Source organism: Dermacentor silvarum, chromosome 11, assembly GCF_013339745.2.
Source record: "Dermacentor silvarum isolate Dsil-2018 chromosome 11, BIME_Dsil_1.4, whole genome shotgun sequence".
In the NCBI taxonomy this organism is placed as follows: Eukaryota; Metazoa; Arthropoda; class Arachnida; order Ixodida; family Ixodidae; genus Dermacentor; species Dermacentor silvarum.
The window spans coordinates 39984178-40003216 of NC_051164.1; the positions used below are offsets into that span (position 1 = coordinate 39984178).

The 19039-nt window shown below is 46.1% G+C and overlaps 1 protein-coding gene across 1 annotated transcript; it reads right to left on the minus strand.

The window, feature by feature from the left end:
• Positions 1-78: 78 nt before the first annotated feature.
• On the minus strand, positions 79-18505 carry LOC119432528 (multidrug resistance-associated protein 1-like). Its single transcript, XM_037699692.2, has 12 exons — positions 18377-18505; positions 13312-13407; positions 12301-12421; positions 10804-10948; positions 9485-9650; positions 8115-8441; positions 7186-7287; positions 6479-6622; positions 5615-5773; positions 4864-5030; positions 3678-3872; positions 79-1901 (listed from the first exon to the last, which is right to left on the minus strand). The coding sequence occupies exons 1-12, from the start codon at positions 18485-18487 to the stop codon at positions 1730-1732; spliced, it is 1905 nt and encodes a 634-aa protein (XP_037555620.2). The 5' UTR covers positions 18488-18505; the 3' UTR covers positions 79-1729.
• Between the last annotated feature and the right edge of the window lie 534 nt (positions 18506-19039).

Here is a 19039-nt window from a genome sequence, read left to right on the forward strand (position 1 = left end):
CCCCTGCACACGCGTTTTGAAAAGACGGCGGGTACAAGCGCACCCGAGGCGGCCGCTCTATTTTTGGAACGTCCGACACGAGAAAGCCGGCGAAAGAGACGAGGCGGCGTCGACGAAACAAGGTCGTCCCAGTGTTGGCTTCTGTGGTACAGCTTCAGAGAACGAGTCCCACACTTAATAAATGGTTCGGCGGTTCTTGTCGCTTTATAAAGCATGGTTGATTGAGACGTTCCTTTACGCGACGTTTCGGCTGGCAGACAGGCCTTTATCAAGAGTGTGTATACGAGGTTACGTGGTATTTCTACGTATGCAGTTCTTGGCTGTGGGTGGAGCCAGAACCCCTTGCTGGCTCCGCCCACAGATAAAACTGTACGAGTAGAGACCTCAGGTAACCTCGCATAAACACTCCTGATAAAGACCGGTTCTCCGGCTGCAACGTCGTGTAAAAAAACGTCTCAGTAGAATATATATATATATATATATATATATATATATATATATATATATATATATATATATTACACAGGGTGTCACAACTATCATGCACCAAGGCTTACTATGTAATGTCACGTAGCTGCACAGAACCAAGGGAATGTTGTGTGCTGACGCTTGGAGATGCTAAGAATATGCGTTGCATTCCGCCGAATCATCAGCCTACATTTATGTCCACTCCCTCTCCCTGCGATCTCCAATTATCTCTGTCTCACGCTAGCTGATCCCAACTTGCGCCTACAAATTTCCTAACTTCATCACCCACCTAGTTTTCTGCCGTCCTTGACTGCGCTCCCCGTCTCTTGGTATCCATTCAGTAACTCTAATGGTGCACCGGTTATCCATCATACGCATTACATGGCCTACCCAGCTTCATTTTTTTTCTCTTAATGTAAATTAGAATATGGGCTATCCTCATTTGCTCTCCGATACACACCGCTCTCTTCCTGTCTCTCCACGTTAGACCTAGCATTTTTCGTTCCATCGCTTTTTGTGCGGTCCTCAAATATTATAACTAGATGGAAAGTGTCAAAGATAAAATTGTAGAGCAACATGAAAAACTCCCGATACAGCTTGCTGAGGCTCAATACGTGCTACATAAAAGTATTTTTCCGAGCGGAAAAAAAGCCCGCGGACACACGCAAAGTTGCTGGGCAACTGGACGCTCGAGGCATTTTGCTTTGTATTAGCAGGCTTAACACACTACTATCAACGCGAAGCCCAGGAGATTTAACATGAGAATGCTGACAGTATGTATACTTAGTGTTTACATGAATTGTGTAAGTAGTTCCATGGGGCTACTGCCTTTGAAGATCTTTCGGGCCACAGTGAAACTACTTGTGTAGCTTTTAAGCCAAAATGACCGTTGAGTGTTTTACTAGAAAATAAAACTTGATTTAATTCGATGCCGCGCCCAGTGATTACAAAAGGAGCGAAATTTTGCATTTCTTATTAGGCACATGCATGAAATTGGTATGAATGGCCAATTAAACCGCACATGCATGATTTAGTTCCCACAAATTATAACAGAATGTACTTGATGTCTAATATGCGTAAGCAAGAGGTACAATATTAACCACATCGCTCGCTACACTCCATTTAGCATCTCCGTAACTAGATAAATCTGTTTAGGAAAACGAGATTATATTGCAGAAGCGGCGAGGCTACTACATATTCCACAGTAAACGAGAATGGCATTTCAGGTTATATTGTCGGGCAGGTCTGGCACACGTTGTCTTCAGCGCCCAGATGAAGACTGCTTCGACGACCGGTGCTCGAAGCCGGAACTCCGGTCGTCACTGCCTAAGCCGGCTTCGCGGGCCATGGCGAAGAATGCGGACTTGCGATTCCGCAACAGGTCACCGGGGACACCGACTTCTCGTATCTCGCCGGAATCCATCACGACAATCCTGTGGACAGCAGAAGACACGGAGTTCCTTGTATTTAACACAGCACACGGGGTTCCATTTATGTTTAGTGCAGTGACCGCGGAAATACTGATGACTTTTGCGAGGTTATAGTGAGGTTTCTCGTGCGTCACAACTGTGACGTTTTACGTACGGAAACTATGATTTGATTCTGAGGCACGCCGCATTGGTGGACTATAAATTTTGACCACCCGGGGTTCTTCAACGAGCAGCCATATCTGGCTACACGAGCGTTCTTTTGTTCTGATTTTATTGTCGCGCCCGTCAGAATTTGGCCACCACGACTGGCATCGAACCCATGATAGGGAGACCACTTTCGTAGCTTTTATTTCGTTTGTGTGTGTTTGTATGGAAGCAGGGGGAGGGTGCAGTCTCGCTTGGTTGTGTGCAGGCGCGTCTGATTAGAGCTTAGTGTGGCGATCGTGTGAGTGGCTGAATTGTTTGTGTGGAAATTTTGCGATTCCTACAAACTAAAGTGTATGCGGCGTTGCAACTTCCTTGAAGCTAGGGCGAACGTGAATTTGCTAGTAGAGGGTTTTGGTGTGTCCAGTTTTGGTGTGCCCAACTATCCATTCTTATGTAGTTTTCCGGTACACGCGGGTGGAGTGGGGAAATCGCCGGGTGGGTAGAGGCGTAAACGTGTAGTACTCTACTTCGCGGCTGGCGTAAATCTTCCGCAGCGGAGTATTAGTGTTCACGATTACGCCCCTGCTTAAAATTTACACTAGCAGCCAAGTAGAGTACACTTGGTTACTACAATGTTCCGTGTCACCAGGTGACGCCACCAATCCAGCCACTCACGTTTACGCTTTTACTCACCCGGAAATCCGGCCAATGCGCTTGCGTATACCAAAATACCGGACATGCTAAAACTCACTAGTTCCGGTGAAGTGTGAAGCATTTCAACTTCTAATACCAAGAGCACAGCCGAAAAAAAATCAGTCTTAGAAGAGAAGGAACTTGCTTTTCGTGAAACGCTAGGGCTTTTAAGAGCCACTTTTCATTCACTTTGGTGGAAGTATGCTCTTGTTCTCGAATAGGAAGCTTTCGCGCTCTCGAGTCCACGGGGAGCAAATGCTTCCTTATTACGAGGCCAATGGGGGCCTCGCTAAACAGGTCAGACTCGGGGCATGACACGGGCCAAGAAGGATCGCTCTACAGCAGGCGCTCTAAATTGTACGTCATCAAAAGTGATTTGGTAACGTGCACCTTAAACAGCATTTCACCCTTTCAGGTCCAATGATTCCTGAAGGAGTCACACTGCTCATGCGGTACATGCGACATTGAGAAAAGCAGCAGTAAATACCTAATACGAGAAATGACCGATCCAGTAGCGCGGACTGCCCAATTTACGGTGGCATGGTGTCGCAGATCGTTAGATTTTCCTAAGACATTGCATGAATAGTCCAGGCGTCGAGGCACACAGGGAGATTGGGCCTCTGTACCACACGTCTATCCTACCACCTGAGGCCGGCTGCGTGGATGTTGTGCGCATGTGAACAGCTTTGAAATAATCTGTGACCGCATTTGACCCACTTACGGTGACATGAGAGGGCACGATCTGCCTATAATATGCTGAAAGTTGAATATAGGAGGCGTCGTCTTATTACAAAAATCTACACCAGATGTCTTTCTTTTTTGTAATTTTTCCCGTCTTGGTACAGATGCGCAAAAAATACATTTGTGACGCGAAAAACTAAACACAGACTAAAAAAAGTTTAGGCAACAGCCAATCAGGTAAGAAAAGTCCGTGCTCGCCTGTCGGCGTCCAGGATAGTCTGAAGCCGGTGCGCCACGGTGAGCACGGTGCAGTGGGCGAAGTCCCGGCGGATGGTCTGTTGGACGAGGACATCCGTGTCCGGGTCCACAGACGCTGTGGCCTCATCCAGGATGAGCAGCCTGGTATTGCGCAGCAGGGCGCGGGCCAGACAGATAAGCTGGTGCTGGCCGATGCTGTGTACAAAAACGGAAAAGCCACATAATGTCAAAGGAAAGAATGACACGAAGTCGACAAAGAAGGCTGCAATAAACACTGCAGTTTAAAGCAACGAAGAACATAGAGAGATAGCGTGTCACGTTGCTGTGAGACCCATTGACATCGCTGGGCGTGCATATTGAAAGAAACTGACAACAGCATTGTGAAAATGTGGAGCACCTTGATAAGATGACGATTTCTGAGCCAGTCGAGTGTAGCCTATATATTGTACGGGGCATGGAGACCCTTGAAGTTCGCACCTTTTAAGAAATCTCCTCTCCCTTTTTCTTTTTTGTGATGTCTCTGTTTTTGTGTATGTTGGGCCTAGTGCTTAAGAAGACGGTGAATGTTTCTGCACATAATGCGGCAAGATACTTACAGAGAGCTTGAAGTCGTATTCGCATGTTCAGAGCTCTTGTGACTGCTTGCGTTATCTACACGAGCTGTCTTACCTAAGACAGCTATCGTTACTTAAAATAACCTAATCGAAACCAGCCAAACAACCTAATATAACCCATCTTAAACCAATGTAAGAACAATAGCGCCGCAATCGCACACTTGCGGATTTGGGAACTAATTCGATTTACCAGCATAATGAAGCAATGCTATTGCATTTGCGAGTGCTTCTGGAAAGATAACGCTCGTTTCAATTAGTCATTTGATGTTGCTAGGTCTAACTTTCTGATTTCAATTTTCAATATAGGCTTGATAATATTGGAATACAACGCCGTACGAGGACGAATCTAGCCAACAGTTCTGAAAAAAACGCCGTTGACAGAAACGTCGAAGATTTCTACTGATGTTTTCAGAAATCTCTCAAATACAGTTGGTTCAAATGTCTGTTGATCATGATATGCCTGTTTATCTGTTTATCACGATAGGGCCCCTCCGGTTTTTTTGTTGGACCACGTTGTATTTCATGAACATTTTTGTACACACAGCATCGAAAAGCCGGCCATTGACACTTACCTGAGGTTCTGCCCGTCTTCCTCGATGACGAAGTCGAGCTTCTCGGCCTTGTTCTGGAAGAATGCGCTTAGATGCGCCTTGTTAAGAGCTGCCCAGACCTGATCGTCCGTGTGTTCACCCTTGGGATCCAGGTTAAGGCGAAGTGATCCGCAGAACAGGACTGGCTCCTGTGGAGAGCCATAAATAGAGATACTAGAAATGCATATAGACCAGGGACCAGTACGAGGATACAGCACCATTTCACCTGTTTTAATCAAGGAAGAAGCGCTTCTCCCAAAGGAGAGTTGATAGCTATACAATGAAGGACATCTCAATAAACGCGGAGAACATGCAACTGGATCGCTTAAGATTGTCTTGCGAGATGAAAAGACGCCACGGCACATCTTTTACAAGCAGGCAAAATTGTGCATACACCAATTTTCCAGGTATTGTGCGTGATCGTATGGCTTATTTCGTACTGGTACTGAAACCTCAGATGGTTGCGCCTAGTAATTTAATGGGTAGCGTTGTAGAGCGTGTTGGTCGAAAAATTCCATGTGAAGCTAGGAAAACCCTTTCACGATACAAGGAGAGAATGCGCAGTTGAAACCCTTTGTGCGCGCGGTTGATATGGGCCGGGCAGTCCGTTGGTAATTGGTAATATATCAGCAGACCGTTGGTAATTTTGGCAGCGTAAGAATGCATAGTCAATTATGAACGACGAAATAAAAAAAAACAAATAAAAAGCCTACGTTTCAGTCCGTTCCTTTACCTGCGGTATGATTGTGATCTTCGAGCGCAGGTCATGCAGTCCGATGCGTGATATGGCGACGCCGTCGATGATGATGTCCCCTTCCGCCGGTTCCAAGATGCGGAACATGGACAGAGTCAGGGACGACTTGCCCGATCCCGTGCGACCGACGACGCCGACCTAGTAAGGAAAGTATTTCAACAAAATGTAACGAAATCGTGTTACACTGCACTAAAAGCAACTCCAACTAGCAATGTGTCCATCATCGTCATCACCTATTTAGTTAACTCTCAAAATCCTCGAGAGAGGTATTAGATAAAAATGTGGAGGAAGAAGCAAGGCGCACGTATAGAATGGGATGTAGACAGGGTAAACATACGAAAAAAAGAATAGTAAAAGCAGAATGATTTTAAAATGGGAAAAAAGAGTACAAATTTAGTGCAAGGGGTCAATATTTAAAGTGGTTAATATTCAACTTGCGGGATGTTTATAAGCACGAACGCAAGTTGAAGCTCTCTGATTGCCCTCTGGATTTAAATGAAGTGCACCGCGAAAAAGAAGGCAATTTAGAAAACAGCCATGCGAACACTTGATCGCATCTAATCCATGATTTGGAACGAAGGCGGTTTTCAAGCACATACGTTCTAGTGCTATTGCGATACTGAGTGAGGATTTGGATACAAACATAAGTAATTGTAAATCAACAAACCACAACAATATATACGACAAGGAGAAAAATGACATGATAATTTGTGACCTGTCTGTTTAAGGCCGTGTTCTATCCGTATATGAGCTCTCAGGTGCGAATGAACGGCCGAGATGTCTGTTCCTCTTCCTACGTCCGAAGGCTGAATTGCGTCCGCCGTGCGTGACCAGCCCACAAACCTTTTCCGAAGGCCGCATTTCCAGGTTGATGTGTCGTAGCACGAGGTCCAGGTCTTTCCGGTAGCGCGTGCTAAAGTTCACGAACTGCACGGCACCCTCCTGCGGCCAATCGGGGCTCGGCGCTGGGGTTACACGCCACGGCGCCTGCGCAAGTTTCGCGCCACCGGTGACGTCAACATTGCTATTTCCTACCGGTAAATGATCTCGCTGACGTCATTCACCGGAAGTCATCGGTGTACTTATGAATAATGTCTTACGGGGCACCGCTACCACACAATGGCCTGCGATTGAAGGAAATTAGCCCGAAATGAACAAATAGATGCAATGAGAAACGTCTCAGTCGCTGCATGATTATTGGTAATCCTCGTGTACTTACTGATTCATGATGCCACATCATTGCCGATTTCGAAACCTAGCCATTTAGGCTCAGCGATAACTATCTGGAACATCATGTCATGTTTTCACGCCTACCATTATCTTCTTATACCTAAATTATGTTGTTTACACCTACGACAAGTATATGATTAAGATACGTATTCAAATACTTAGTGATAGTCTTCATTCGCTCATAAATCGCATGCGCAGCGTTTTGATAGCTCATTTCATGCGCGTTTTCTTCTGACCTGTAATGTTGAGACAACGGCATCAATTCAAACTTGTGATTGTACACGGGCTCGTGAGAACTACCTTTCTGAGCATGCACCAACCTCGGTCGGTGTCTTGGTGTATTCGTGGAGACGTTCCACGGCAATCAGCGAGTTCTCCAGCTCGGCCGTGAAGCGCACGAGAAAGTTCAGGGCATCGGTCAGCTGGGAACACGCAGAAAGAAAGAAAAATAATCATGACGTTCAAACAAAATCCAGGGTTATTGCCAAAGGCAGAAAGCAACTTTGGCAAACTAACCACATTTGTATGTGCCATAAGTTTTTGGACTTCAGGAACTCAAGTTATATATATATATATATATATATATATATATATTTTTTTTTCTGTGCCATATTTGTTTGCGGAATAATATTGTTATTGCTAATTGATGCTTGTTTGGATCACTGTGTAGAATCTGTTTGCTTGCATTGTACGAGATCTAATGTTTCCATAATGTATATAGCGTGATCTCCCCTCCAAAAAAAAAAAAAAAAAAAACTTGTGAGCACATTATTTCTTTTCTCTCTGTCTTTTACCAGCAGTTCCATATGGTTCATGAACCGACCTCCAAATCCATATTTTTAGTTCTGGTTATTTTTTTGTAATTTTGTTAGCAGTTAATTGATATTGATGAAGCGTTAGGCTTGCTGTCTAGGTAGCCAACACCGGCGTAGTCAATTTTTGCAATTTTGCCCTCTACTAATGTTATGGGTAGCTACTGATGGTGACGGAACGTATATAAGATGGCATACCATGCCTAACCAGAGTAAATGCCACGCAGCAGAGCGTCGTTAGAGGCCAGTAGCCGTCGACCGGATAAGGCTAACTGACAAGTGCGTCAGCTGCAGAATTCATTTAATACTTAAACTAACAGTTTCACTCGTTGTGGCAACGGCAAAATTTAGAATCTTCGGCCTGGTATAGTTAGGTAGCCGCTACCGTAAACCGGAATGTAAGTTACGGCACAGCCAGTTGCAGCACGGCTGCTCACCCTGAGCGAGTAGAGTAGCGTGAGGCCGATGACCGCTGGTCCGAAGGTGTCTCGTCCGTGCACGAGCAGGCAGGCGGTGACCAGCGACACGGCGTTGCCCAGGAAGTTCAGGCGCACCGTTAGCCACCGCTCGGCTGCCATCAGGTGGAAGGCGCAGGAGATCCAGCGCTCGAGCAGGGAGTCGGAGATGGCCACGAATCCGCGCTGCACGGCGTACGCCCGGATGGTCTGCACGCCGGGCACCGTCTCGGCGATGCAGTTGAACACCGGCGACCGGGAGACGGACTCGAGCCGCTGCAGCTGCCGGAACGTGCGTACGAACAGCTTCTGCACGAGCCGTGAGAAGGAGGGTGTGTTACATTGAGTGCAGAACCAGAGCATCCAGTTAGGCCTAGGAGTAAATGATAAACTGCTGCACTGGAGCCTTTATTTTTTCTAATATGTGAGGGTTTCTGTTGAAACACCTCGCTCAGGTCATTGACTTAGTTAGCATCGTTCGTTTATCGTCCCCTTTTGGCATATCGTCAAGATTTCTCAAAAGCCAGGAGGGAGAGCATTTTAATACAGAATCTGGAAGCAACATGTCTTCTTTAGCGTCGCACTCTAACGACCTCAGCTCGGGTATCAGTCGTTTGGGAGAAGCAGCTTAATCTGGGCCAGTTGACTCATTGCTGATAAAGAAGCTGATGCAGCGCAGTGGACATGGTCTCAACACACAAAAAATGGCGACGTACTTCCGAGTAAGTTGTCTATAAAGCTGCATCAGTTGTACATTCATGATCTTACCAGACTTATCAAACACGTTGCACACCCACACAAATAAATGCACATATTTTCCTTGCTTCCTTTACAAACCCCCATGCGTTGTCATAAGAGTGCAAAAACCAGGTGCCTTCATTATGTCTGACATGCAGGTCATTTTAACATTTTCATTATCATGGCTGGTGCTTCGTAGACGCAGTAATTTCTTCAAGAGGGAAAGGCATATTCAACAATCAGGAATAATCGCCCTGCTGTGGCAGATGGACCAAGCAGGGAATTCTCGGATGTCATTTCTTCGTGCGACTAACCGCAGATTCCAAATTTGTAGCACATTCGTGTCCACTTTCTTAGAACAGCAACACCCATGTTACCTGCACTATACGCCTCGCATGCAATGTCGTGTTCTGCTTGCCGCTATCCTTAAACAAGCGCATTACATGCATTAATATATCATTCACTAATCTACGCTGCTACTACACGGCTTTCTGCTGGAATAAGTGGCTCTGCGGTCAAGCAACGTTGGCTCCTATAGCCCATGACCTCGCGATGTTAAAGTTCGTAGGCATCGGCGCTTCGCTTTTGGCGAAAAACAGTGGCTGGGACCATACCTGCACGACGAAGTAAACAAGCGCGCACGGCGCCACGGCTGGCAGGAAAGCCGGGATGTACAACGTGATTAGCAGCAGGATGCCCAGCACGTCGCTCAGCTGCTCCAAGACGCAGTCCACTACAAGGCTGATCTGTATATCGGCCTGGTCCAAATCCTTGCTGAACCTGCGTACAAGCGCGTAGCCATGATCGCTTTATGATATAGCCTTTTAGTATTGACGTAAAACACCAGGTGACACTGGTAATACCACAGATGGGACAACCATGTAATTTGATGGCAGTTTTACTAATGAGTGACGTTCATACCAGGCGCACAACACACAAATGCCGTGCGTGCTACACACAAGGGTCAAGGTATAAGGCTGCAGGAGGGAGCAATGACGTCAGGCAGCTATAGAGCTTGGCAAAGGCATCCTGCTCCGATGCCGCCCCTTCCTTGCCCATAGTGAACCGTCGGCCCATTAACTACCAGAAAATAAGATTGCATATGACTGCCGTATACTTTAGGCTATTCTTATGTTCGTGGTTGCTTTCACTGATGCCCACAGCAGGACCGATGCTCACTGCAGTCTCCTGCACGCTGTACCCTTCATTCTATCTCTGGCACTCTTCGCCAGTTGCGTCGCTGCTAGATATTACCGCCTGCCTATTGTGCGCTCATGGGCGATTTCCTGTTAGCCCTAATTACTTCATATCTTTAAAGACCAGACTTAAAATTGTCGCCGGGACGCTTCCTCCTTACTCTGCTCTTTTTCCATGGCTGCACACACATAATTACACGATGCAAGACGGCACCTTTACTTGATTGCATGGAGAAGCATTCCATGTTATAGATTGAATAATTTTGCAGCTAATTCCTTTTGTGAAAATTTCTCCGACGTGTTGTTGCGAGGCCACTTCTCTCTCTTGCTGGCGGCCTTGACTGGATCTATATTTCCAGCCTACCTTCGAAGCAAGTTTCTAACGAATACCTAACGACAAGGGTGTATTCGTTAATTAAAACGCACCAAGGTGGACACTTGACGCTGCTGTCACTCAAGGATCAGAACAGCCTTGTAATCACCTTGGTACCTCCACCACTCAATATTATCTAATTCATTAACAATGACTTTCAACCTAATTGATTAACAGCATTCGGTTGCAAGCGATGCCAAGGTAAGATTTATAACGCGTGGCTATTGGTTATGTTCCTACAAGCAAATATTTGATTTTTCTGAACGACGACGAGGACATTATAATACAAACACGCAATCCAACAAAGTTGGCGAGAACGTGGTGCACACTTGAGACGCTGACTTTAAAGTGTTGTATCATGAACCTGTTTAGCATGCGTCCCAACGGTGTGGTGTCGAAGAAGGACATTGGAGCTCGAACCAGGCGGCTGAGTGCCTCGTCGTGAAGGCTGCCGGACGCTATGAGAGCGCACAGTCCCAGGATTAAGGTTCCCAAAAGGATGGCCAAGCCTGCACGCGCGCGGCATCCGTCATAGCTGCTCGTGCCGACCACTTTTTGTGACGTTGTTGCTAACCGCACCGTTATAATGCATGAGACGATAAACACCCGCATACCGTGGTGTGCTCGGAATACTAGCACCTAAATATTAGAGGAAACACAGACTACGAAAGCAGCTTATGAAGTCTACTCTCCGAAATGTGCATCGCGGAGAGCTCCCGGAATAAATTCGACCCCGAAAACTCTTCAACGTAGCCTCAAGCGGAATACTTGTTATAACTGGACTGAGGTAATTTACAAAAATAATACTCTTGCAACCTATCGCTAAAATGCATGTACATGAACAGGATGGATGTACATGAAAATGTACAAAAATGTATGTACATGAAAATATTCCGATTTTAAACGTTTTCTTGTTTTTCTTTTTCCAGAGGAGTTTAACATTTGCTACACTGCATCATTGCACGACCGTGGACTAGCAAGTAAGCAGTTTTAGGTCGCGAGCCTGGGCCGGTATTTTGTAGCGATGCGTGAACTCGTGAGCATCTGCCCGATGAAAAAAAGAAAGAATGGTTTTAAATGTGCAGTTCGTTAATTTTCGAAGGACAGCGATAAACTGGGGAGGCATGGTTTGGTTGGGAAGGTTCGGATGGAGTAATAGACGTGATTCGCTGAAAACAAGATTTCCCAGGTCATGCCTCTGCAATATGGGCCGTTTCCTGCAAATTTAAACAAGTTTCGCACCTTCTGCCTATTGTCTTTCCTCCGCTTGAAGCTAATAGAAAGTGGCAGTTACCACTTGGGTGCGTCGGTTTGGGAGCAGTACATCGAACTTATTGCATATTTCAGTGCATGACGTGTCCACATACTCATCCGAAGGGCGCCCCGCAAACACCTCTATCTTGCGGCATTTCCGTAGTTATTGCGGGTATCCGCACGAATGCTGTGTAAGTGCTTATTTTGCACTTTGCAGTCTTGGCTTCAAGCTACGGATACGTTTGCCACAGCAAAATGGGATCACAGCGAGAAGAGTATATATATATATATATATATATATATATATATATATATATATATATATACTCTGAAAACGCCAAAAGGGAGATAAAGCTAGTGCAGGTAACCGTGGTGGGCTTATAACGTTTTGCCTGTCGCTGAATTAGTGCTGTATTCCTTACGACACAACACGCCTTAACCTGTCGTATTGGTGTGTTGTGGCTATATAGCACTCGAGCAAGAAATGGCACCTTGGAAGATGGAGAAGGCGTGCTAAACACAAAGAAACCACTCAGCGGATGGCCACCCAGTACTACAACCTCTATAACTTCTAACTAACGCTCATATAGCGCAGATGTCGACGTACCCTGGCACACACCCAGCAGTCCATAAATGGACAGCCTCCAACCGCTGTCCGGAAGGGACACGTTTCCGCCCACCTGGAGGACCTCCTGACTCCAACTGCTGATCCACACCGACGAAAGGACCTGGAAGACGGAAGAGTGATTGCATGCAGCACTCCGCAATGCAACAACTATACTGTTTGGGGCTCTTTGAGTTACGTAGCTCGGCAGAAAAGAAAATTAAGTCTGAAAGCCGACATTTTGGTCGGGCGAAATTGAGAGCTCTAGCCTAACCTACACATGTGGGCGATGCTGATCGTGGCAGATCACAGTCGCTAATCGCCACTCGAAATACGCGGCTGCTGAGAGCAACTCTATTTGAATGGGCTCCTTCTTAGACGAATGTCAATAATCATACCTCTGTGTTGCTGCACAAAACGCACAGAAGAAGATGGCGCTGCTACTTTCGAAAAGCGAATTCTTTCTGAGTAAACGCGGAGACAAGGATAGAACAAACTATTGCTGCATTACTACTTATAAGAGATATTTCCTTTAAGATACTACAGTTAATAGCGGCTGCCCGCGAGCACATGCAGAAAACGATCAAATTCACGCACGCACATTAAAATTGGGTGACAAACTACCGCAATAAAATAAGAATGCAACTATCAAAATATTCACATTGTTAGAATACAATTCCGCTTCACGGAGATCGACACGTTTCTTCTTCAAAGACAATACCACGTACCAATATTCTCCACAAATCCAGGATTTGCTTGCTGTCTCTTTGAAACGATGTCACAGCACAGGAATAGTTTAGTAAGTCAACGATACAGGAATCTGCATTCGTAGCACCCCAGCTGTCTTGTTTCAAGAACCGTTTCGTACTAAATGCATTGTGAGCTCTTATTCATCAACCATAAAGAATGTAATCGAATTAGACACAGCCCCGTAACGTTGCCATGAATCAACTATTTCGTGTGGGCCGTAACCAAAAAATGCACTCGCTGCAACGCGGAAATAGTCTGACTTACGTCAAACGTCCGGCAAGCGGCGTAGCTCAAAAGAACCAGTGCGAACATGACGGGACCGAAGCGTTGCACGTAGTCGCGGTAAATCTCGTACTCCACCTGCACAAATGATTACACCGGCATCATTACACAGGGACAGCTTGAGCGAAAGAGAGAGAGAGAGAGAAAGGAACAGGGTGGGGCAGCATCCGGGCGACTGATTTTTTGTCGACAGCCGAAAGATTGGAATGAACGCGAATGAAATCCTTAAGAGAGTCTTATATGAGGGCAAACGTTTTTAATACAGACGTGCAGTCTGGGACAAAATTTGTCCACACGGAAAACATGCAATTTGTTCGAACACAGGCTGCACAACCAGGAACGTAGTTAGGCACTACGAGAGTAAATTCACTTGACCCTCCTGTATTGGATGTTGCATGCATACACCACAGCGAAATTCAGCGTTTTCTCTGTGAGCGCGATCGAAAAAATTTTGTCGACCACAGCACAAGGATGTGATTTTTGACCAGTTCTATGGGTCTGTACCATGGTTAATTTGAATGCAAAACATTTACTGAACGTGTCTGCGACTGCATGGACGCACCCGCCACGCTGGCTTATCGGGTAGGTGTTCCGCTGCTAAGCATGAGGTCGCGCGATCAAATCTCGGCCGCGGTGGCCCCATTCCGATAGGGGCGAAGTGCAAAAATTGAAGGACACTTTGTGAATTCCAAAGTGTGCTCGGCGAAAGCCTGTGCCCATTCGACTGACTACCGCCGCATGCGCATTCGCTCATTCTTCTTCTGGCGTTTGGTATAGGGGGAATCCACATTTTTGGGGTGCTTCTGTGAACCGCTTGCCGTGAAATCATTTCCGGGCCGCTTGGGATCCATCAGACTAATACCCCTGACACACGGGCACTCCAAAGTCCTTTATGTAAGGGGGCATCTACTGGAAAGGCATTCAAGTGCAGTGACACACGACAATAGAGTATCTCCCTCCCGGCAAAGTTCCTTTGCGGGAAAGAACATCGGGCATCTACTTTTCAAGCGGAAAGGTGTACTCTCGCATACAGCGTGCACAACCCATCACCAGAAGAAAACCTGCTACATAACTACGGTGCCCCGTAAGTATTTGTTTTACCGTGGAAAATGTTTTAGATTTTAGCGGTAATGCGATTCGTCGAACAGTGAAGATTTACTCTAGCTATACTCTCAAACGCCCGCACCACGTCGCTAGCGCCGCCATGTTAAATTCCAAATATACGCATTATAAGCCATCAAAAATGGGAAAATTTATTTTAGGTTCTACAATCACTAAATGTAATCTACGTGCGCAGCTTCTTGTAAATGTTTTCTCTCTTGCTGCTTTAACAAGCAGCGCTTTTTTTTTCTTTTTTTTTTGCAGCGTTCATTTAAGGAACCACCTAAAGAAGTTAGTGCGCTGCCTTGTGTCATCGGCGCAACTCCTTTCTGCAAAGGGTCCTTCGGAGTAACAAAGGGGTTTCCCTGCAAAGGACTTTACTTTTGCCCGTGTGTGTATTACTCGACTGCTGCAACGAGACGTCTGACAAAGGAGCGTTGCCGCGCGCGCCACTGTGCCATCACGTGATTGCTGAGACGATGTAATGGGGAGAGGTCACAGCTGTGGCAGCGCAAGTTTTGCTATGCGCCGCTGTGCGGCGCATAGCAACACATATTTAAGCAGGGAGTGTGAGGAGGAGAGGCCACAGCTGGCACCGTTCCAGGGCACGGACAGACGGACGGACGGTCGGACGCCGCGAGTATGAGCCATTGAAGGCTTTCACCTTAAAAACGCCCGTGTCCCGTGCATTAGGGGTACGTTAAAGATCCCCTTCTGGTCGAAATTATTCTTGAGTCCCCCACTACAACGTGGCTCATAATGAAATCGTGATTTTGGCAAGTAGAACCCCAGAATACAACTGCATGGACGCTTTTCTGTAGATGGCTGCCGGGAGAGAACTTCGTCACGTCTTCAACAGGTAGAGACAAGAAATTGTAGCGCTTGTGTAGGTGTCAGCCATATTTTGTCGAAGATTGCGGGAACTGGCGGAAAGAGTGAAAGAACAACCACGATACGCTCAGCCTGTTCTTATCGCATCCTTCCCACCAGTGTTCCATCGCCGTGGCTTTGTCGTCAGCTGTGTCGTCACCGAGCTTGCCGTCCGAAGTAAAGCTTAGTCCAAAACGGGCTGCGTAGAAAACTGGCGACGGGAGACAAAATCAAGAGCGCTTGCTGAGTAAAAGATTATCGTGTATCGGCACAGGACAGGAAGCGAGGTCTAGTTCGGGCTTCAGTGTGCAACGTGATCCTGGTGGTTGCTGGGGTCAATAGGAGTGTATGAAGGAACTAAAATGCAAATAGCTGTTGGTTATTTTGTATTCGTAAGTAACAGGAAATTTATTCCGAAATCGTGGGCCCGGCGAAGGCAATGCATGAAGTTGCGATAAATGCGAAGCTAACAAACATAAGAAGGTTCCAGGCGGCAGCAAAAAGAACAGGAGGCGTTGCACTGGATGACAAGATGGCATGCCCAGGGCTTCACATGTGCTACTACATGGTTTATTCCGTTCCAAAGACAACAGGTGAGTACAAACATTTAAAAACCCTCTTCCTGCAAAGTTATGTCCTCGAGTTATTTAAAACTTCGTTGAATAGTCTCTCCGTAGCTTTTCGTAAAAACCTGATATATCATGGTGCTAATTCGCTCACTTTCTTTCTCCGGGTGGCTTTATTGGCGCTTTAATTGCAGTATAAGGTTGATTTAATGCCGTTGTTTGCGTGTTCTTAATAAAAAAAATGTTGTACTGACTATAGCGTCAATCATTTGCTACTTTTTCACTCACGCGGCGAAAGAGACACGCGAGCAATCTGTCATGGAATAGTTAGATACTCGTTCAAATAACGTGGTCCATGTGAAAAGCCATTGAACTTTCAGGAGAAGGGATTGAAAAGCGGGCGAGTTGGAACCTAACCATTTTAGGGCAGCGCAAGAACAGACGAATCACGAAATGTGCTTCGTTTGTTTGCGCGCTGCCCGAGAATGAATGAATTCTACAAAACGTTTCAATACATAAAATACCGAGGATACCGGATATCTCAATTTGTTTTTCAAGAAGTGCAAGACGGTGCTTGGCATGAGCTCTAACTCGTCTGCTGTGTAGGTGACATACAAAAGCGGGAGTGAGCGGAGCGGCGTTCCTTTAGTGTCTTAGGGCTGTCAGGCTTTTGGGCGAGCAGCCACGGCGCTGGGCGCGACCATCGACACATATTTGGAATTCTCTTAAATGTATTCATTCGAGATACACCCCTTCGCTAGAGTATGAATGAGCACGGCAAGAAAACCTGCCAAGGAGCGTGTACCAAAGTACAGAACACGAACGGCAATTACGCTGACCTCTTCAAAGCAAGACGCTTTCGTCAGAATGAACGATGGCTGGAAATCTAAACGTTTTTCGGCCAATATAAATGTTTACGGATAGTTTAAACTTCTGACTTTTTTGTGTTCGTAGCACGTGCATATCATTATAGTGCAGTTACTGTTGACTCCATGATATGTCTTTGTTGTGGGTGGCATACTAAAGGGCAAATAATAGTACTCTGCTGTGCTGACCTGGCTAGGGCATGTTCACGCTTCCATTAGCTCTTTATGCGCGAAGTAGCGTTGTTGGCAAACAGTGCGTGAGCACTTTGCTGTGATGTCATTCATCGTCTATCGTGGTGATGTTGTGTTAAAAGCAGCACGGTAGTACTACTGTGAATAGTGTTTAATGTGTTGGTTCATTGAGTGATCATCTTTACTTACTGCAGCCAATTACGCAACGTAATTGTTAGCCGACCTGCAAACAGTCAGTACAATAAAGGCGCGCTGTAGCCGTACTTGCTCCCAATTCTTTTACCGAAAACTTGAGAGCATCGCTCGCATCCCGTGTCAGTGCTTTATAACGGCGACAAGCGTTATAACGGCGACAAGAACAATGCTATCTCTTAGGCGAGAACGCACGACCTGCGGAATCCAGCATACCGATCCACTTGTCAGTTGCAAGGAAGGGGTGGTTTATCAAATTCCACTCTCATGCCAAAAGGTTTACATTGGCCAAACGGGGTGATGTTTGAATGAACGACTAAAAGAACATGAACGCTCACTAAAGAAAGGGACTGGATACAATATGGCCATCCATTGCAAAGAGTGCGGGTGCAAGCCTCGCCTAAGAGATAGCATTGTTCTGGAGAGAAGTCGAGACAGCGTTACCCGTGAGCTGAAGGAAGCCTTCCACATTAAAATGAAGGGCCTGGAATGCGTCAGCGAACCGTCAAAAATATTGTATACAAGTGAACTGTCCTTTTTAGAAGCCCTTGGTTAGAAGTTAGCACGTTGATGCGCCGCCTGCATGCGCTTGGTAAAAATCTTAGTCGTTAGCTTTCTAATGGGGTTACAGCGCTGTTTTGTGTATCGTTAACCATTATCTTTTATGGTCTTGTGGCTCTATACACCACGTGTCGTTGTCGCGAACGTCATCTTTTATTCGAGTTTCATCATCGTTTACAATCTTTTTATCACCTTTTGCCTGGTTACCATGTGAATTTCGACAACGTGTGAGATACGCAGCCAGATATGCCTATATATTGTGTGTTTCTCTCAATAAAATATCACTTGTTAATAAGCACTGGTCCATGTCACTTCTTGTGTCGTCTGTTTGGCGCTTTATTACTTCAGTAACATGCACCAACTAGCCCAACAAAAAGTTCTGCTTGTAGTTAGTAGTTAGCACTTACCAAATGAAAGAAATCTTGTGGTGACATTTAGTTTGTCCTCATCGCAACATTGTATGCCAGAAGTACTAGCTATATGAACAGGCATAGCACTAGTTCCTGGTGTAGTTTGTTGTGAAATCTCTGGGATGCTGCACAGCACAAGAATGCAAAAACACGGTACGGACAGCTCATGTGGAGTGGGTATTTTTATGCTATAGTGTTCCCGTCAGTTGTTCGCTGCAGCCGAAAGGATGCTAAGCCACACCTAGCCTGCCAATAAATACAGGTGACTCAGTCGTCTCATATGACCGACCTTGCCCACATGGAACGCTTCGTCCTCGACCAGCTGACCGGGCTTGGCGTAACCCGAACGGGTGCTTTGGGGATTCGGTCTCTTGGCCATCGTGACAGACAGCGAGGACATGTCTCCGGACGTGACGTCATATGACCTGCACGCGTGCACAATAATATTATATCGTAAAGTAGCTGCGGCGCTAAGTTATGCTGTGCGTTTTGAACTATAGATGTCGGCTAGGTTACCCATTTTTCATAAAACCCTCTCGCTGAGATAGAATTCTGTGAATGTAATTTATGCAGTGAACTGAGGAAATACTGTCAACTGTCACGCCAAAACTCTACACAATTAACGACACAGAGCGACAAAAGAAGGTGTGATGTGCTCTTCCACCAATTCCTGCCAAGAACGGGGGGGGGGGAGGCTTTCTTCTAGTAATCTATGGGGGAAGACGCCTATAGTAATCTTAAGGATGCGAAGGCCCCTTGATTGAGGTGTAATAGGTGAAAGGAAAGGTGGAAGAGGCGCTCGGTAAAGCTAATTGAAGTGTCCGAGGCTGCTCTGATGAGTAGAAAAAAAAGGATCTTTAAAAAAAGCACGGGCCTGCGCAGCACGCGCAACACAGTCAAAGCGTAAGCTGGTGGAGCGGCTCATGAGGAGCTCCAATTTGGTCACCGCGTA